This window comes from Athalia rosae, chromosome 1 (assembly GCF_917208135.1).
Source record: "Athalia rosae chromosome 1, iyAthRosa1.1, whole genome shotgun sequence".
NCBI lineage: Eukaryota > Metazoa > Arthropoda > Insecta > Hymenoptera > Athaliidae > Athalia > Athalia rosae.
Genome location: NC_064026.1, coordinates 5,678,515 through 5,699,817, shown reverse-complemented (window position 1 = coordinate 5,699,817; position 21,303 = coordinate 5,678,515). Strand labels below are relative to the sequence as shown.

At 44.7% G+C, this 21,303-nt stretch overlaps 2 protein-coding genes across 4 annotated transcripts; both read right to left on the bottom strand.

Moving 5' to 3' along the window:
• Nucleotides 1-1,617: 1,617 nt before the first annotated feature.
• Nucleotides 1,618-19,754, bottom strand: LOC105688114 (SKI family transcriptional corepressor 2). 2 transcript variants are annotated; one of them, XM_025747011.2, is made up of 6 exons: nucleotides 17,427-19,754; nucleotides 16,747-17,048; nucleotides 16,075-16,670; nucleotides 15,655-15,989; nucleotides 3,595-3,733; nucleotides 1,618-1,742 (listed from the first exon to the last, which is right to left on the bottom strand). In XM_025747011.2, exons 1-6 carry the CDS (start codon nucleotides 17,517-17,519, stop codon nucleotides 1,657-1,659), a joined length of 1,551 nt encoding a protein of 516 aa, XP_025602796.2. In that variant the 5' UTR covers nucleotides 17,520-19,754; the 3' UTR covers nucleotides 1,618-1,656. The 2 variants fall into 2 exon arrangements, with proteins under 2 accessions (XP_025602796.2, XP_048507347.1); XM_048651390.1 differs by having other exon boundaries at nucleotides 16,747-17,039.
• On the bottom strand, nucleotides 7,267-8,523 carry LOC105688121. Of its 2 annotated transcripts, none has more exons than XM_012404189.2 (2): nucleotides 8,192-8,523; nucleotides 7,267-8,033 (listed from the first exon to the last, which is right to left on the bottom strand). In XM_012404189.2, exons 1-2 carry the CDS (start codon nucleotides 8,278-8,280, stop codon nucleotides 7,322-7,324), a joined length of 801 nt encoding a protein of 266 aa, XP_012259612.2. In that variant the 5' UTR covers nucleotides 8,281-8,523; the 3' UTR covers nucleotides 7,267-7,321. The 2 variants fall into 2 exon arrangements, with proteins under 2 accessions (XP_012259612.2, XP_012259620.2); XM_012404197.2 differs by having other exon boundaries at nucleotides 8,242-8,523.
• Nucleotides 19,755-21,303: the final 1,549 nt, after the last annotated feature.

Below are 21,303 nucleotides of genomic sequence, written 5' to 3'. Positions count from 1 at the left end.
TTTTTCTTTCAGATTTGGATTCATGGGGTCAAAATACGTAAGAAAAGTGTCTTTCGATCAATTTTAAAAATACTCCAGTTTTGGCCCAAAAATCAACATTTTTTTACTAGGATTCATATGTTATTTTCATGTATTTTGATCTGAGTAATCCATCTATAAAATTAATCGAGTTATCGCCAATTTCTTGCTTTTTGCCGTAGAAAAATTGAGATATCTCGATGGGAAAAATTGGTAGATTAACAAAAAAAGAACTCTGAATATGCGTGTGAAATTACAAAGACCGACCGTTTTTATTACAAATCTGTCAGTCCACCTTCCATAATGCATTACAACGCGATGCAAGGAAAGAAAAATTTATTTGGAATTTTTTTTTTTTTTTTTTATGTACACTCGGTGCCTCTGTTTCTGTACTCAAAGTCTCAAGCTTCAGTATGGCCTCATGAACAGAAATGAACTCGCTGGGTGTACTCTGAACCATTGAAATGCCTCATTTTCACATGTATACTTTCTTAAACGGTTTGCGGTTACATAGAATTCGCAGAATTACCGCAAAGGGATACCGCCGATCAGGTGGATGAAGGGGATAAATCAACCACGAGGTGTGAACAAGATCTTTATCAGGTGTTGACAGCTCGTCCGACACCTGCTCACAATGGGAGCAAGAAAAAAAAAAGGACTGTGATTTCACACCTCATCACCTATTAAAAAGCCATAAATTATGTTAATATTCTGGCACGTGCCGTCGGTCAAGATCTCCGACGCACGTGTGAAAATAGGGCGTTCCTATAAACGATGCAATTTGATTGGGTGAGCCAGAGCTTGACACCGAACTCCGCGCGGAGTGCATTCGCCTAATGTTTTTTAGATGTGGATTTTGGTACGAGAAAGCTCAGCGTGGTGGGAGCGTAGGACGCGAGGCGGTACGCCGCGGAGCGGTAGAAAGACGAACGAGATAGAGAACGCTCGAGTCCAGCCCGCTGGAATACGAAATCTCGAGCTGTAATTGGAATTTTCATGACGTATTCTCGTTTTGTTTATAAATCGTGGCTTTTAGAAATACGAACTTTTGGCGTTTAGAAAATCTTATGAAAAAGTGGCCCGTCTGACGTGGAATAAGCCTTCCATGCATAAGATATTATTTCGACTGAAAGAAAGTTTCGAAAAAATGTTAAAGGCAACAGAAACCAGTAAGATGAATTGTCTTCGTTTTTACGTGAAATAGCCCGTATACATATACGTATATTATATGATATATGTTTAGGTATTCAAATTTGTGTTATTGACTAGCAGATACGATAACATATTACTCTATATATATATTATACCATATGTTACAATTTCAACTATACGTTTATCGTTCTATCCGCGAATCGTTCAACAATAGAATATTATTTATTTTGAAAATTTGATCGACTTCATCGGGGATCTGATGTTGAATCTGGAATGATATTCTTTTCCCTTTCTCTCACTAACATGACTGCGTAGCATTAATTAAATTATATATAACATGCGAAAAATCATCATCTGATTCGGTCAATCGATGTAATCGCTATAAATCTTTTTCTACATACTCACAAATTACGTCCGAGCACATCGTTGAGTGGGATAATTTTTTTGTTAGCGACAACAAATTATACAAAATTTATAACTCGCTGATTAATTTGTAGGAGCTGTAGGACTGTGAACCTGCCCGTAAAAGACGCCTCGAGGTCTGCAGGCCGAACAGTCGGACACGTCGCTTCCTAGAAGAAAATCGAGAACGGAGGAAGATCAGTGAAATTTTGAGTCGGATGAAATTTTCAATCATTTTTTAAAACTTCACGTACATAACGGTAGCTAAACTATATCGATACAATGAAAGAGTAGCGTATTTTACACAACGCTTTCGGATGGCAACAACCGTGCGAAGTCCGTTTCGCATCGGGGTTTTCTATTCATCCAGAACGAAGTAACGTATCTACCTGAAATACATACGAGCGAACGGGGGCGTCTCTCCGCGTAAGTGTGTGTGTTATATATAATATCACTTCACGTACAAATGTCGCGGGTATATCGCGTCCGTGTGAGAGAATTCTCTTTGCCCATTTGGCAATGATCCTCATCGCTGCGTATTCAGTACAGAACCAAGCAACGGCACCTACCTCGTTATTTTCGGCTTATATGAATGGCTATCCAATCCGCTGATAGGTATTGAAACTGTCCGCGAGTACGATTGAAGATAACATTTCGAAAATATAACGTCAACCGGTGCCACGTTTACACCGCAGCCTTGGAAAGGAAATCAAATATAAAATAGAACTGGAGTCGCAAAAAAACTACCCCTTTGCACGATGCGGTTAACGCGCTAATCAATGAGCTCGTTGTATCGTACTATGTACTTCGTAGTGCACGTCGCACCTGTGAAGTTCGGATGAGGTAAAAGTAGGTGGAAAGAGGGGAAGAAAGGTCAAAGTGAATTATATTGCGTTGGTAAATTCTTTGTATCGCGCAAGCGCTCGGCTCCGGGGGACGCCCCCGTGTAATCTTTAAGCCGCCTCCTCGTCCTCAACAACGCCATTCGAATCCCTCGATGGTCCTACAGGCCGCCCTTGTTCATCCTCTTCCTGTTAATTCCTTTGCTACACCACTTTGATTTTCCCTCCACGAACCGAACCCAGTGTATTTCCAGTTAATCACGCTTCGGCTGCGACTAATTACTCCAATTAATAGAATCTTACCCCTGATCAAAGTTGTGTAACAAGTATTAAATAATATTATACGTACACGATGTACAGTAACTCGCATCGTGTAAATGCTTGGACAAGGTATACACATACATTACGCACGTATACCTCGCGATATCGAGAATCGCACGAATCGATTTCTCGGTAGGTTAATTATAAATCAGACGGCGAATTCTCCGCGAACCAGCTAGGAGACCTACCGGTCCCACTGATTTCGTAAGATCAAAGGTTAAATAACGACGACCTGCAGTCCCGTCGCGGCGACGAGGAGGACGGGTTCGAATTCCCTTCATCACGTCCCACCTATCGTGTGAACGCGAAAGCCGAGCGGAAAGCTCCCGACAAAGCGACGCTTTGAATTCGCATTTTCACTCTGAATCTGTCATTGAATTTCTGATATTTCAATATCTCCTCATATTTTTTTTTGCCACATCACACGTAACCGCTGAATATCATAATTAATTTATAATTCGCCATTTCACCGCTCGTTTAGTCATGGCAACGTGTACGCTTCATTTTTTCAACAATTATTCATCCATGCGCGTCATCGTAATTAGCGAATTGTTTTTTTTTTTAATTACACACAACTCTTTCGATAGCTGAGAACCAAAAAAGCGTAATCCACGCTTTTTGGAATTTCGATAAATTTTCTAGCGCAACGGCTTATCCCACAGAATTTTTTTCTTCTCCAAATTGAAACCCTGCATAATGAACTATGTGTGGTCCTTACGATAAATTAGAGGTCGTCAAATTTGTTGACGCAAAAAAAAAATCTAATAATATGGTCAATGATACGTAATGAGCGCAAATTAATTTACATCACTTAAGGATGAGGGGAGGTTGTCCGAGGTCGTGTTAAGCACAATTTTACCTCTCAGTAAATGAAGATGTCTGTAGAGTGCTCCGCCATGCCAACTCTCTGGGCTTCCCGTTGAAGACGCTGCAGCCACCTCAGGTTTGACGTCTCTCGAAGCCGCCGCTTCTTCGGCGATTTTTTCGGCCTCTCGCTCCTGAAATTAAGTCACAAAATATATTGCCGAAAGTTCAACAACTGCGTGGAACGTCGACGAACAAAATTTTAACAACGAAAGGACGTAGAGAAAAGAAAAGTAGTTAATTGTATTTAAAAATAAACGATAAAAAGCACCCATATGTAATGAATCGTACGTGTACAAAATGACAAATGATCATAACACCCATGAATAAATCGTAAATAAACACAAATGCCACCGGGGCGATCTCCGATAAGCTGATAAGAAAAAAATGATTAAATAAATGAAATAAAAATAATGAAAAAGAAAGACAAATTCCATATCTTTTATTAACTCCCCAATATGCACGTATATATACACGTCCTCGATTTGTTTTGTAATATGTAATAACAATATTTCATTCGCACTGTGTATGTACGTACGTTACATGGGTATACGACTTATACCCGACAATACGAATGTAAAATTCCAAACAAATGACCATGAGTGTTCCGCTAGCGAGTTTCGTGTCACTCCGCATAGGAATAGTACGTACATAGTCGCATATTATGGGCATAGCTTTTCCATAACCCGTTATTACATTACGGCACTCATCACGATCAACCACTACGTTATGCAGTGATGGCCGTAGTTATGTGACACGCGCACACATACCCAGCTATATCGTATACACGTACATTTGCCGTTTGAATATATGTAATAACGCTGTACATAATACGTAAATAACGCGCGTAACCCTTGTAGGAGACCTTACATTGCGTCCCACCCACCCCCTGCACTCTGGACAATCGAATGGCAAAGAAGGTTTTTCATGTGCAATAACATGAAGGAATTTTCGCTACACATATTCGGGGCAATTGTTGCAAAAAACACAAAAGCTGCAGATTTAGGAAAGAAAAAAAGCAATTAATTTCGAGACAGATTATTCATCTTCGTCATTTTTATACATACATAACGCCTGTAATATTTTCAATGATTTCAGCTGCAGTTTCGCTAAACGGCACGCAAAGACTGCAACCCTATTCCCAGCCGCTGTGTACACGAAAGTCACCCGCGTGCGGTCACGGAATTCTAAATAATTAATAGCACTTGAAGCGTGTTACTTAAAAATCTGATTCTCGAACGTTTCGCGCATATACGTGTATAGGATACGCTGGTTGAACGCACGATATAAACCTCGAGCGTCGAGAGGTCGCTCGAAACGAAAACGATGTAAAAGTTATGAATTTTTAAAAAATCGCAGCATATATTTTTGCACTAATTGACGTGTAAATGGAAATGGAAATGCCCCGTATTTATACGCCTGCAGGTAGCGTGAAACGTACGTACCACCTGCCCCGTATATGTGTAAATTTATAATCGAAAAAATTATGTATTTCATTGCGAATGTTATTTATTCGAGATCATATGGCTCATTGTCAGCGAATACAAACGTGTGAGATAACAGCTTCGACGAGTCGCCGTATACGTCAGCGTCGTGTCCGCCATCAAATTTTCATGGTGTTTGGGATTTTCAGTAATTATATTCTGTGTATATACAGAGCCGGTGAAGGGGTTGAAAAACCCCTTGTATTGTGGAGCAATTCGTCAAGGTAAAAACATCGGCATTACGGGGTGTGCTGACGGGAGTGACTAGCGTGCGGAGGAAGAAGTATTTCCGAATCACGACGCTTAATAGGAACCCTCGAAAGCGCCGAGTCGAATCCGTTGCGCTCTTACGCTTTTTGGAATGGACTGGAAAAATGACCGAAGCGAAACGTTGTCGGGATATAAGTCGCTGAGATCGCGATCAACTTGAACGTTTTTCGTTTCTCTCTTTTTTGCCACTCGTTGTGTATATGTGTATAGGATTCGGAAACAAGCCTCTCGATGAACAGGTGGTCACTGGAGAGGCGACCCATTGTACACATGTGTACCTATATTCATGGTTACACAAAATATTAGGGTTAGGCATATGCGCTTTAATACCCATGCAACCTTACTTTCGAGCGATATTGTACGAGGGGATCGGGGGGCGTAGAACAAACAGACGGGCGCAGACAAGTCCCCGTGGCACGGTGTTGCGAATTCATTCGTTATTATAGTCGACGATCATCATCGGGCTCCGCGTTGCTAATTATGCGGAACCCTTCGACGATTTCGATCACCTACGATGATAAAAATTTCACGGAATATATTCAGTCTTAAAAAATGGCGATGTGGAATAATTCCGAACTTTTTGTTTCGCTTCTGCGGAACTATGATATACCTTTGTTTTTCGACCGATGAAAAAGCGAAAATTTTCATTCTAAGTTAGTTCGTTTTTTGGCAATCTGGTCGGTAATCAGAGAAATTTGATCGCCACTCGTGTGCAGTCCTGCAGGGTCGAACCTTGACGCGCCCTACTAAATAGATGGCACGTGATCACCTCGTTCCCAAGTGAGAGATTAATAGTAACAGTAATACGAGCACACCGCGATGTTCGTAGGTTGTAAGTACCGAATGAAATTCAAGTCGCGTTTGCAATTTGTGCAGAAATGTATAGAACGTGAGGGTTATCTGTACATTAAATCCCGACATCATGTGGGAAGGAGAATAATGTTGCCGTTTTGTGAGAAGTTCGGAATGGCTCCTCGTACGATGGAAACGAAAGTGTTCAGGGTTATCCTCGTACGTATACGTGTGGTATAAGAAAGAAAATTCGGGGAAAAACCACGAGAGGCAAAAAGTCTGTAAAAGCAAGAGAACACTGAATCACCGGTACAGATTATACCGAACTCGCAATCAGCGCACGGCGCAAACTTCGCCTGTATTTCTATAATGCATACGTATGCGTGTGTTACGCGTATACACACGTGTGAATATAGACCGTATACGTACATGCACACGTGTGCAGATATCTCCTCTATGTATACACGGATGAGTTTCACGTGGTCCCATTTGTAACTTCGCTCAGCCGTTAAAGTAGGTAGAAATCCCTTTCCCTTCCATTTCTAAACGGGCAAACGGCGCCCCGAACAACCTCCGATCCCACCCCTTCTCGCTTTTCCTCCCTGCGCACTCTGCCCCCTACGCCGCGGCAACCCGCGCGTTATGGGCCGCTCAATTGTTTCAGCCCCGTTGATCCAATAAAGGATTACGGGTGAAACAACTCCAGCGTGTGTTGGATTTTACGCAGCCTCTATATCCGACCGCGTTTTTTTTTATTTGAATTTTGTTTTTGTTCATTATTTTGTACGCTTTTTTTCTCTTCCTACGTTTTATTATATCAACGGTGCAGTCCTTCTCCGCATACCGCATATTATATGGGTATACACAAAATAATCCTATTTCATCCGATCTCAGCGTGTAACGGTTTGAGACCGTAATATCGAATTTTCTGGTGAAAAATGGTTGTTCACTTCTTCGATTGAGGGGAAATGGAATAAGAATTTGGAAAACCAGTTTTTCGGTAAATACACATCCAGTTGATGTGAAATTGATGTCAAGCATCAACTTGGAGGAGCAAATGAAAATCAAACCTGCTGAGAATCTTAATTTTCACCATTTTTTATTAATCCCATGCATTCGTGCATCCAGCAATGTATTTTAATATCCGTTTTCCGTTTTTTTTTTTTTTTTTCACCCCTAATCGGGATCTTTATAGTTAGTGGCGTGCCACAATACCTTGACGATCTTATTCTTTGACAATTTGTTACCCCGGTTTTCGTGATCACTCGTCAGGCCCATTATATTTTTGACATTGTGTCGAGCCGCCGAGGCTTTCGACGAAGGGTTAACTTCATTCCCGATCAAAGTTTTCTGTCCAATCACGCTACGCCAAACAGGTTCGTCGGTTCTTTTAACCACGGATTTTACTAGGCTGCTCAAATCTCGACGACGATCTTTTCGAAAAGCTTCTCGATGGGAGACCGCGGGTGGAGAAGGCGCCGGTACGGCTGCAGTGGTTTCCGGTGGTTTTCTACATTCCGTGTTGATTGTTTCATCCGTAATCCTGACTGGAATTTTAGTATCCGGAGTTTTCGATTTTGCCCTCTTTCGTCTCAAGATACGTTGTCGATTGTTGTTAATCCCTGCGCTCGCGATTTTCGCACTGCAGAAACACGGCTCCTTGTCCAACGAGCTAGATTTCGGTTTAGTCTTCGCTTGCGGCGGTTCGTCGTCAGCATTCTGCAGCTCGCGGCCAGCCAATAAATCCGATTCGGTCTTTTTACGTTTTCGATTGTATCGAAGAAGCGCACCGCAACCACTTCCATGTGCGGGTACCGGACACGGCTGATACTTATTCGGCGTGTTGTGTCTCGACAAATTTCCAAGATAAGCGCAGACGCCTCGTATCCTGATGTAGGTATAAGAATGAAATCATGATGCGCAAGGAGTCTACTTACTTTCCTAGCGATTGCGAATTTTCGGAACAATTACATGGGTAAACAAAAAGAGAAAAAAAATAAATCAAACATGCACCATGAGAACCTATCAAAAAAAAAAATGTTATACTTGTCTCGAGTGGTGGAAGTCGGCACGTTGTCCCGAAGACTTTCGCTTACGACGGTGATGCCGGTGAGGCATTTTTTATCTGGAGCCATGTGAGTTTGAGGAAGTTGACCGAAAGGCGATGAGATACATTTTCATTCATCGTTCAGCGCATGTTCGAAGACCTCGAATAGGACTTGGTATCGTTCGTTCGTAGTTTGCATCTTCGATGATCAGCGATGGAAGGTGTTTGTTTTTTTTTTTTTGTTATTTCAAATTTTGATGGAAGAAAATTTTCACGATGTAACCGCAAAGCCTATATACGACAAAATTTGAAACGTCATTCAATGACGTTGACGCTGCCGAACTCGATTGGAATACAATGAAACGCGATCACCTGTTGTCACTTGTTTGTCACATCTTCGCCCTAAGTTCACGTGATGCGTGAATTATAATGGCGGGGCTTCTCGACTCGGTATGGAATATAATAAGAGCCTCGCGGCTTATAGAGCATAATAGAGGAGGACCGTCGTAATCAATGCTGTAGCCAGTATAAGCCCAACTAAATTCAATTAATTCGCAGGGTATTCGTTGAGCACGGAGATGTTGCACAATCGCGTTAGTCGCATCACTTCCGGCCGGCTTAGTATCGTTGGTTCGGTGACGCTGTCGGTCCAATGGGAACGTTGCGGTATGCGGGGAAGGGAAAATATAGTAGTCGAGTACATCGGTTATACTAGGTACACGTAGTACCTACTACACTGGATGCGGCATTATGTTCGCAAATTGATTATACTCTCGATAATAACGGATTTACCGAGCGCCGACTCAATTTCGTCCGTGTACCACAAAACCCGATATGGTATTTATGCATGTAACGTGCACGTCGTGTACATACGATTCGTAGGTGCGCAATTCATATTTCGTATCGTCGTGGGAAGATAAGCATACAACAATAAATATTCTCTTTTCTCGCGTACCGATATAGCCTATCTTATATTTTGCCTATGAAGAGTCTAAGTTCTTTTATTCACACAGACGTACAGATTTTTTCCTTTTTTTTTTTTTTCGTACACACAAATCCGTTTTCACGTATAACAGAGGTGTTATTTTTCTCGTGAAAAATAATTTGGTTGTTTCCCCCATCCGCGAAAAGTTTGAAAGCGTCGCGTTACGCGGGCGAGAAAGCTCGAGCGAATTGTTCAGGTGGTTTGGGGGTAGCGGGGGGCGGCGAGGGTGTTCCGCACCGTGTTCGTGAAGTGACGTTAATTTTAAATTTTTAACTCGATTCGAATCGAACGGTTCGCAGCGAGTGTCTCCGGTATTCCCAACCCTCTAGACTCGTCGTCGTGTTATACATCGTGTATAAAACGAGAAAGAGAACGGAGAGAAAAAAAGTATTAGAAAAAGTTGGGGGGGCGGAGGGGAGGGAAGAAACTGGGGAGCGGTTCTCAAGCTGCAATAAAAGTCGACGTCACCGTGGAAACTCTACTGGTATAAGATTGTATTTGAAAAGCAGGCATTTCGCTGTAATCGACTCTCATCCAGCTGCCGCGTTTACACGGCGCGCAAAAGTTTTTCCATTGAAAGGAATAATACAAGGGATTCCTACAAATTGGAACCTCTTATAGGGGTACTGTAACATGCTCCCGTTTAATGGCCTGATTATTTCAATGGTGAATGGATAATCGCAATTGGAAAAAATTTATTACAATCTTGACTCCGTAAAAAATTCACGTCCGGCTCGAACTCGCAAAAACTCGAAATTTTCTCGATAAGTTTCAAAGCTCAAATTCAACTCCCGAAATTGAAAAAAACAAATTCGAGCTCGTCAGCTTCGCGACCCGATAAAAGCTGTTGCGTGTATCGATATGTAACATGTGTATAATATTGAATACCATAAGTGAGGCAAAAAATATAGACGTAGGTCTAAATGATGAACGATTTCGAATGAAATCTTTTTCGGAACAATCGATACGTTTGAGGTCAATCTATAATTCAAGTAAATTACACACGGATTCGAAGTAAATCTGAAGGGTGGAAATGAAATCGAATGATTTTGATCAATTGCCCCTGAATTGACTCGTGTCAAATAATGAAGTATGTCCGAAACACATGAATATTGTATTCCGATATACCTATGTGATTCGGCCAATGAGTATAGGTGCATAATACATGTGATCATCCGAAAAAATAACAGAGGATCGAATTGAAACGAGGCTTTTTACGGGGTGGAAAAAAATCGGCCGAGTTCCAAGGAGGGTCGTTCGTTCAAGAATAACCCATCGATTACAGAGTTCCAAATCCCTGTACATACAGTGCACGGTGAACATAGTAGGTACTATATCTCCATCGGCATTGGCGAGGCGAGATTATACAAAACCCGTCCTCGATTGGGCCGAGAGAGAAGGGCGGAGCCAGTGCTGTAACGATCATAATTGAATCAACGGTGAACGCCCCACGCAACGTACTGTATGCTATCCTGACCCATGGACTCGTTGACGCAGAGCGCGAGTACGATAATTCCGTCTATTTTCGCTCCCAGATAGAGACCTCAACGAGGGTTTCCGACTCGATTAATCCTTACGGGTTCGCCTCAGAATTAAGCGGATGTTTTATCGAAGATGAGCCGCAGACATTGTCGAAAACACGGTTCGGCGAACAGGGTTGAAGAAGTTTTGAAATTTCGAAAAAGTAAATAGAGAGCCACTTTTTGCCACAACGAGCTATCGTTTTTCGAAAGATTCCTCCAAATCGAAAGCCTCGTTTCGGAGAAACTACAAATCGCGTTTTCGAAGCGGTAGTACCTAACGAAAATCTCCAATATGGCGCCGAAGCGAAAAAGAACTTGGAAGTTTCCGGAAGCTGATTCCGATCGGAAACGAACTTAGACGAAATTCACGAAATTCCAAGGTTCGTGGCATTTTTAATGGTGATTATTAATTGAAAAATTCACTGATGGCATTTTTAGAGAGAAGTGGTGAGCACAGCGAAAGCTATCTTCGGGGTTCCAATCCCGTTTCGTTATGCCTCGAAATGCCAACTCCTGACCTTATGGAAGCCCTTCGGGACTCTGTGATTAAATTGACAGACGTGACTACATCAGCCTTCGTTTCGTTTTGGCTCGAGTAGCCCGATGACATTTCGTGGAACAACTGGAACTGCTTTGTGCGTCACAATCTCACCACCTATTAATAGTTTCACATCCCTCGTAGAAGATTGGAATCTCAAGTGCCGCGTTTAACTCGATGCTTCCGTTGAATAAATAATCCGATCACTTCGCGACGGATATTAAAATTTATACCCGCGATCAAAGGACACGAAGACGAAAGTCGTTGTACTAAAAATTATTTCCACGCGCTAAACTTTTCCATCGAATGGGTCACGTAGTGTAAAAAAGAAAACTCGAAAAAGATGAACGAAAAAAAAGGAAAGAAAAAAGTAATTACCGTCCTCAGAGGGCGTCTAACGACCCTCCAGTCAGTCGAGGTGCAATTAAAAGTTGCGACTGAAACTAACTAACGTATCCCATCGTGTGATTTAAATGAAGCTGTTCCAGTTGCCACTTTCCAGTTTCTCCCGCGGGTAGCTCGCTCGCAACGTTGCCGGACGTCGTTTAATTTCGCGTTTTAATGGAAGTGAAGGAGTTTAGCGGACAATTAAGAGAAGGGTCGACTGATATTGTTACAAATTTCAACTCGTACGTAAATATGCCGTGAATTTCCATTTTATATTCAACCGACGTGAAATCCCACAACGTTCGTCACGATCTCTCCAAAAACCGAAACAGGTGATAGCGGGGTGGCACCGTACACTGACTATTTATTCGGTGAATCGAATTGATTAATTCAGAGAAGCTTCTCGTAATTGGCGCTGTTGCGTAATTAATTAGTAAACAATCGAGCATCGAAACGGCAACGGATTACGTATCGCTCGAGTTCCTCTTCAACAAACGCCCGCCTACAGCACTCTAAACATCTCTTCAGCGAATCTCCAATTCCCCTACGAGAGAATCCCTCCCATCGCGAAATTTGAAGGGTAAAAAATACCGTCGGATCCGCCAGAGTAGCAAAGTTTATTCAACGGGTTGGGTGGTTATCGGTCGACGGTGTAACTACTTAGTTTTTTTTTTTTCACAAAATTCTCACCGGTCGATGTACGTACTCGTTACGCACAGTTGAAGGGAAGGGATATTTTCCACGGCAGTCCTCGGCCGCGTAATCTGCGGACGGAGGTCCACCGGACGTCAGACGTATACGCCGAGGTATCCAGATGTTGCGAAAATGAAAATACTCGGTTGCTGGTCCAGTAGACCGACAAATAACTACAAATAACGTTTGGGGATTACTTACTTAGTCACCGCGGCACAGTTGCGAAGGGGAATCACCGTCGCCGTGCTCGTTGTCGTTGCCGTTGTCGTTTGTATTCCGCACCCCCTCTCTATTTTCCCGTACTACGGTATTACGGTCGTCCGCCAACCCCCGGGTACTTCTCTATTATAACTTGTGTGAATCCGTGTGACTCGCGTATAGGTTCGTAGACGTTGCTCGACGAAGACCGGATACCGTGCCGGGGGGGTGAAGGTGGAGGTGGAGGTGGAGGTTCCGCGAGTAACGTCGGAACTCCCTCCCTCCCCCGCCCCGCCGCTTCCACTCAACACGTTCGCCAACGATGAGGGAACGAGGGGAATTGAAAAGCTGTCTATAGCAATTCTGGAGGCTTATCCGGGCTCTTTTCGTCGACAAACAGCTTTGCCACGGGCTCCGGGACTCCGAGGAATAAACGGGAAAGGACGCTAGTGATTCTACATGTTTTCGGGTTACTTTTTTTCCGACGAACCCTAGAACCAACTCAACGTAACCGCAACGGAACGTCTGCGTTAAAAGCGATTCTCGGAGCGGAAACAATTACACTTTAGGATTAAACGAGGACACATTCACGATCTCGACAAATTAAACAACGATTCGTCGAACGGAAATTTTTTCTTTCCATACGCGGACTTCCTTCGAAAAACAAAATAAAAAGAGCTTTTTTCGAAAACTAAAAGACGATCGGGGTGATCGATTCGCAGATATATACACAAGTTGTTCGGGGGGGGGGGGGGGGCGAAATGGCCGGACGATTAATCGGTACGCGCAGGGTGCATGAGAACGGGGGTTGAAAGCAAACGCGCTTAAGTGATTAGAACGAGCCGGACATAAGTCATCGACGCTCGTACACCTATCTATCTATTGGTGTTCGCGGCGGTTCAGTAACTATAATCGGCTGCGACGTCGAATAACATAATATAACGGAGCGTTCATTGAAACGTGAAGCCCCCGTCAAAATAATGCAGCGGTCATTTATTTAATTATATTACAGAGAACGGCTTCAGGGACGCGAACGGGCGTGCGGCACACGTTCGCGTGTTTGACGATCGACTGAGGATCGTAACACAGGGGGAGGGGAAACGTGGGCGAGTATTTACTGACACAATAATTATCGCGATTGACGGGAACGGTCGTGTGAGCAGTCGACCGACAGTCAATGAACGGTGGAACCGCAGTGCAAACTGTAGGAGCTCAGCCCGACCTCTACGTTCCTCCGAATTCAATTGCTGATCTGTTCTACGTTCACGCAACCGTAAACTCGCAAGTTCGACTGCTCGAGTGACGCGTGTCGATTTCACGAAAATTAACCGAGTTTATATCGAAAGAATGCATTTTCTGCTGGCATCGACTGGCGGAAAATGGAAAAAGAATAATTTTCATCCAACCTCGAGTTAGCTACAGGCCCAATTTTGGCATCGTTGCGTCGTCTGCATGGTCAAAGAAAACCCCCCTCATTTTATGAATTTTTCGAAACCCCATTACACAATTATTTAGTATGTGCAAAGAATAATGTAAAGATTGTTCTACATTTTACACTCGTTAGCGCTGTAAAATATTAATGTCGATTACGATTCAGTTAAATGAATAAAAAAAAGGAAAGAAAAGTTTACTTCAATTTCGAACAGTCGGAAAGGGGATGGAAATACGTAATATGATTTGGGTGTAGGATAATATTTGCGAGCCGCCCGTCAGACGACGAGTATATTTTTGTTAATTTGATTAACTTCGCCGGCTATTGTTTACACATTCAGTAATGTGGGACAAGGTGGATTAGGTTCTGAAGGAAAAACGGTGAGTATAGACTTCCGAGGGTACATAAGGGCCTGGCTCCTTTAGTTACAATCCAAACACACTCCGTTATTGCCCCACGCGGTACCAGCGCCAAGCTCTTTTTAGTCAACACTAAGTGATTAAAGGTACGAGGAACTGATCCTTTTATAATTAATCGCCTAACTCGCGGTAAAATTTTTAACCCCAGAACAAACAGAAACATTTCTCCAGTCCGCAGCGATGATAAAAAATATCGAAAGTCGGCGAATTTCGAAGAGAACTGGTGAATTTTCAATTATTCAGCAGGTATACGAAAAGTATCCCAATTTTATCATGAAAAATGAGACCACGAATTACGCTGCAGATGAGATGAGGGGGTAGTTTTTTTTTTTTTACTCAAAGAAAAAGAACCGTATCGCAAAATTTTCGAACGATTCTCATTCAACCCTCATCGCCCCGCACTCTCGCGAAGCGTGTTTCCGGGGTGAAAGGGGTGAAGATACACGGTATACCGAAGTAATAAAGGATTATGGATTATACCGCGGCGTAACGAATCGTTCTTTACCTCTATTTTTGTATCATTGGCTCGGAGTTAACGAAAACTCTTTGGGCAGATCGAGGTCGCGTGCGTGTCTGGATACGGCGTAGACGGGCGAGTCCGTCGGACGTTGGTTTCCGACGACGAAAAGGGGTAGGTAGATTAGGGAAGGAGGTCGCCCGGTCTGGTTCACTATTTTCAAAAGGAGTGCCCCGATTGTCATTATTGTCGCGAAGTGTTTGCCGCAGGATTTATATATATATATACATATATATTATAATATAATATACGAGGTGTTTGCGCGACCTGCCGCGGCACCCGGCCGTCGCACCGCCGCCCTACTTACAACCCGGGGGGGGGAGGGGTATGCCCTCTCCACGTTAGGAGGTTGACAACAAAGCTCGAACGCGAAAGCATATTCGTTCGTATTTGACGTAGAGTGTTTGCGGAGTAATCAGAAGTAATGACGCGTGCCTCGAACAATGTATATTGTATAACTACGTTTTCACCGCCGTACAATACCGGGGGTCACGTGACCGAGTGCCTCCGGATTATCCCGTAAATTTTCCCGAAACTGTGCACTGTACGTTATTTCACGCGTACGCGATATGTTTCACCCGGGTCATACGGACTCAGACTTACCGATATACTTTTACTTAACGCATCGTCCGAAGACCACTCAGGGAGAAATACATATACATATGTGTTTGCAACGGTCACGGGCGGAACAAAGTCGTCCCCATATTACCGTCGCTCGATTCGCGAAGTCAGCGAACCGCCGAGGAACGATAAAATACAAAAATCCTTACCGTTTCCCTCGGGGGGCTCCAACACTGCGGGGACGTACTGTGCCCGCTGTGAGTGCTGAGCGCGGAATTCGATCCGGCGTTTACGCTTTGCAGGTTGTTCGCGTTGGTCGGGTTTCCGTCGTCCTCCGTTGTTTCTATGTCCACCTCGTCGTCGGAGTCTTCCTCCTTGTCGACGGCGAGTTCCGGCGAAGATTCCTGAGCTGGTTGACCGGATTCCGCGACTTGGGGTCCGGCGCGGATCACGGGTCGGAACGCCGATTGGTGCAAGGCCGACGGCGAAGGTGGTACCATCGGCTCGGGAATCGCGGCACCGGGTATCGGGGGAGGTAGGGGTCCTGAAAAAGAATTATTGAAAAAAAACCGAAAGCTACGGGGCGCCGGAAGCGGACGAAGCAATTTTATCTCCGCTATGCCGCTGACCTGGGAAAAGAACTGGACCTCGTTTCGCGAGCCAGGGTAAAGTGTACGGGGGAAAAGCGAATCCCGGAGTTTTGACCGCCGCCGCAGCGGCGGCCTGCTGATGTTGATGCCAAACGTAGTCCATGACGAGACTTCTGGATAGCGGTAGCGGTAGTTCCGGAAACGGTGGAACCCGCGGATGATTCGGCGCGGGTATCGGTGACGGCAGTTGAGCGGTAGGCGAGGATCTCGTCTGTTTGGCGGCGGTGGGAGTGCACCGGGTTCCCGAGGGATTTGAGAGCAGTCTTTTTCTGGTACCTCCGTTGAACATCGCCTTGACGTCTTCCCACGCGTGAACCACGTCGTCGGGCGGGCTGCCCGACAGTTTCATGTGCCTTCGCCAGGAGTTGAAGTTCGCGGCGTCCGGTTGGACGTACTTGTCGGCTGGGCCGATACGGTGCGAGTGAAATATGAACTTGTTGGGCGAAAAGAACAAACCGCAGTAAGCGCATTTTATGCACTTAGCCCTCGAACTGTTGTACCTGGCCGGTAGAAAGGCGCCGCGACAACCCCAGGCGCACTCGTGGTGAACGGAGAAGGCGAAGTCCTCCGGAAGTCTGTCGGAAAGCGGAATGTTAATGGGGAAAAGTCGATGCCGTCGACGAGAAATTCGAGCGAACGGCGAACAATTACCTCGGCGGTGCGTTGTCGCCGAGAAAAGATTTGCAAAGTCTCTCCGCCTCTCTTCTGGTGATCATCCCGCACCTTCTCGAAGAGACGGGCATCGCGCCGGCTCTTCGTAGAATTTCGAGTTGCACCGGAGTGCACTGTACGCAAGTTATGCCCAGGGCGACCCGCCGGTTGTGGATCTCGTTGTAGCTGAACTGCTTGAGCAGGGTGTTGCTGATTTGCGCGAGGCAGAGACGCTCCTGGCCCTCGATAACCAGAGACACGATGTGGATCCCGTACAGCGACACCGTTCCCACCTGCAACTCCTATCAGCTCAGATGCACCACGCAGCTCTGACGTCGTTTGATCGGGATCTCGTATGATCTGTCCGTCTATCGGTTTTCCTACTTTTTCTCTTTTTTTAGCCCCTCGTTTCAAAATTCTTCCGGCTGTTTTTTCAAAAATTTCAACCCCAGCGACGAAGCCGCTATAGGTGTAAAAATATCCACTATACCTACTCGTTCGATTCGGTCGGAAATACTTCCAATAGACGGACAGTAATCAAATTACGACAGACTCGAAAAAAACAGTTTTTTCAATGCTGAACGCAGTTGGGTAAATGAATGATAATAATCAATGTTTTTTTCGTTTGATATCGACGAGTTTTTTCAGATTAGGCGGAAGATGAGTTAATCGTTCGCTACCTGGTTCGGCTTTGAATGCGACTGAGGCTGTGGCGAGGTGACTGGTTTTTGGTTGGGCATCGGAGGCAGAGACAATACCGCCGGGCCGTCCATCCTGAAAAATCAAAGGAAAAACCGAACCAAACCAAACGAAAAAAAAGAAAGAAAAAACGAAAAATTGAGATTGAATCAACGAATAATGGAATGGGGAAAAAGTTAGTTTTAAACTCCATTGCGGAATAAAACTGTACTGCACAAATATGAAAGAGCGAAGAACAATGGACCGCGGAATGATTAATCGACATGTTCCGGATGAGACTTCATTTTATATCGCGTACCTACAGACGCAGATATTAACACTGCAACCAGGTGAACCACCCTTCCCCTTACCCTTCCGTTTTCCATTTCCCCCCCCCTCTCCCGCCGCCGGTTTAGTAGTAATTATATTTATTGTATTTTATCGATCACTCCCGTACGCCCGGTGCAGTTATATGTATAGCTATATAGACAGTTAAAATATAGAGGTATAGATGTGTTTGCGACTATGTGCAATTATTGAATATGAAAGGGGCTCATTCGTTCATTTAATCCAAACTGAATCGATGCTGCAGTGGAATAATTAGGGAAATGTGAATAACATTTGCGTTCGGCGCGGATATCGCGCTGGAAATAAGTTGCTTTATATCAAGGTATATAAATAAAGGTACCTTCGTCGAATATCGGCTCGATCCGGGGTACGTATGAACAGTTTGGTCAATTTTTTTTTAACCCCTTGCTTTTTTCGTTCGGCATATCCTGGCTGCATTTATCGTACACAATATTTCTAAACACGTATTCCACGTATATGTATAATGACCCATAAGCGCATCGATTCGTTGAGGTAATTTATTCTTCGAGTATGGTATCTGTACTTCGCCCCCGATGCACAAGAGGTCCCAAGAGGTGGCGCGTTTCAACGTAACCTGCGTCTCCGCAGGGAATTCATCCCGCACCCTCGGGAGAGACTCGATTCTGCAGAGATTCGTCCGTATCGCAGGGGTGCGAAACCGTCACGCGTAGGTGGATAACGCGATGTGTTATACACGCTTCGGATTTATTATCGAACATAATTAAGCCGTTACAAGGGCGCTCTGTATTCGCCAAAACTAAAAATAATTACTTTCAACTCTCGAGCCTTGATTTTCTCGAAAATCTTTGAGTCAGATCATGAATTTTTTCGACCTCAAACCGATCTTTCTTCGCCGCATTTCGAAATGCAAAAATTGTATCATTTCGTTCACGCGTAACAGAAACGGCCCGAACGAAAAACAACCGGGTATAATTTAAAAATTGATTTCTATCGAAACGAGGAAGAGAAAAAAAAAATTTACAATTGATCAGGGAAAAAGGGATTCTTAGCGTATTCGTGGCGTTGTACGAAGAGAAGGAAAACAACGAAATTATGACGAAATCGAAGGTAAAAAAGAAGTGGAAACGTATACGGGAACGCGGGGCTGCCGCGTCGCGCGAATTGATTGAATGTGATTAAGTTAGCGAGCGCGTTGTCGCGCCCCGAAATGTCTCGTAAGCTTACACCAAGCTTCTTGATTATCTCTTGATTGGAGCTGTGATTAGGTAAATCCCTGGGGATTAAGCGCGCGAATTCGAATTAAACTTTGCACCCTATTTCCCGTACAACAGTCGTCCGCTACATGCCGCCGCTGTATCCGCGAGTTGCACCGCGGCGAGTCCGTCGACGCGTCGGTCGATCGATCTGATTCAAATTGAGAAGAAAACTGCATCGCCTCCGGTCTTCACCCGGATACGCTAATCGTACGCGAATAATATCAATCAGCGCTGCAATCGATAACGCCGAATGAAAATCAACAACTACGTAATCGAGGTGAAACGACGCCATATTCTATTTCGCCAAATTGAAGCTTATTGAGCTCACACGTATCGACGCTGTGCGGTACGTTGCATGTTCTCCTGTATAATTTAATTATCTACCGAGTTCCTCTTCTGCGAGGCAACGGTTAATTAATGCGGTCAATTCGGACTCCAATGTACACACCTATATGATATGCACACGTACGTTCGGTATATACCTGTCTATTCCACGGCAGAAACTTGCAGCAGATAGGTACGTACGTACGTACAATTCCAACGCTGACCGACCGCCGAACCACCCCTAAACCGGATCGGAACGTTGTCGGAAGCCAAAGCGAAGCTAGGCGGTGCTACGCGGTGCATTGTTTCACGCTGGATGAGAATTTAATTTGCACGAGGTCACGAAAGGGGGCGAAGGAGAGAGAGAGAGAGAGAGAGAGGGACGGAAGAAAACGGGGGAGGGTCGGATGCTGCCTTGTTTAAGCGTGGGTGGGGGTGTCAAATTGAATTACCCCCCCCCCCCACCCCTCCACCCACCGCCCTCCCGACGACTACCCTCCCCACTTTTTACCCACCCCCATTTACGCTCCCGAGGGACGCCGACGGCGATGGTTATTGCTGTCGCGCGCGCCCGCGCCCGCGCGTCGCGTTCCACGGGAAGCTCGATCTACGGGGGTTGTACCATAGATATAATAATACATTATGTACGGTATGTCTGTTGTACCAAGGGGCTCTGTATACGACGTATTGTATCGGTATGTATGTAAAATACAGACGCGTATACCTATGATAATGTATACGTGTACATAATGTATATTGTATACAAACAAAAGCGTATGTGGGTGTACGACTCGGGCTCCGTGTAAAAAGGTTGTTTCTACGTATACAGCGAAAGGAGCGGTGCAGGAGGAGTATTCAATTAAAATCAACGGTTTATGGGAGAGGAAAAAAGCAAGTGTTTCCTCCGAAAATTCTCGAGCCCGCAACGTTATTATCATCCGCAGCGACGTAACGCGGGGTGCAGGGATTATTTTCCATCTTTGGTTCGCTCGTAGACGTTTCAACATTCCCCCGAAGCAGAATCGAATCTCCGATTAGGTCAAATCCGACGCGCGGACAAATATTTTAGAACACATCAATTTTACTTTTTTTTTTTTCTCGATGGGTCCTTCGGACGGTATATACAATTTTCCAAAGAAATTTGTTTTTTGGAACAGGTCAATTTCATTCGAAAAACCCCCCTGATCCCGATGACTCTTTGTTCGGCTCACTTTGTAGAATCCTCCCTTCTGGTCCCGAGCCTTCGACGCGATACGTAGGTACAGTCGGGAGAGACGGTAGACATTCTTTTCCTCGTCTTTCAACTTTATTATCCTGTAAATTCATCCTGCAGGTCGCCGTTTCATTATTTCTTTAAATATATTTCGCTGCAGCAAATTCAGCGGATCCCAGCCCCCCCCGGGTTCTCCATACCGCTGCCCCGGAAAATCTCGTACATATAGCGCAGATCACAATGTACACGAAGTTAGAGAATAAGCGAGTTCCTGCTCGCAGATTATTTAAATGCAAACACAAAGTTGCAGAGGGGTACATTGTTCCCTCTCGGTTATTTTACAATTCAATCTGAGCTCGCGTTCGCCAAGCTTCGCGTATCCCCCGAACCCCCCTCACCCCCTCGCCACCGAACCCCCGGGTCGCTCCGACCTCTCCCTCCCCTCTTCTTCTTTCTCTCCTTCGCCTCTTGGTCCTCCGGATCCTCGTCATTGTCGTCATCGTCGTTCGCCGTCCCTCCCTCCCTTACCCCGCCAAGAGCAGAAAGGGGCGGGAGCGTTCATTGCGACGTCGTTAAATCTCCGTACCTCGCCATCGTGACTTTGCTTCGTTTCTCTCTAGTTTTTTTTTTTATTTTTTTTTAAATTTTTTTCGCCTTATTTTTCCCCGTTTCCCGTCACTCCCGTCACCGTCTCTCTCCCTCTGTAATTGTATCTCCCGTCGAGTATTTGCATGACTTAAAAACGGAGGCGCTCCG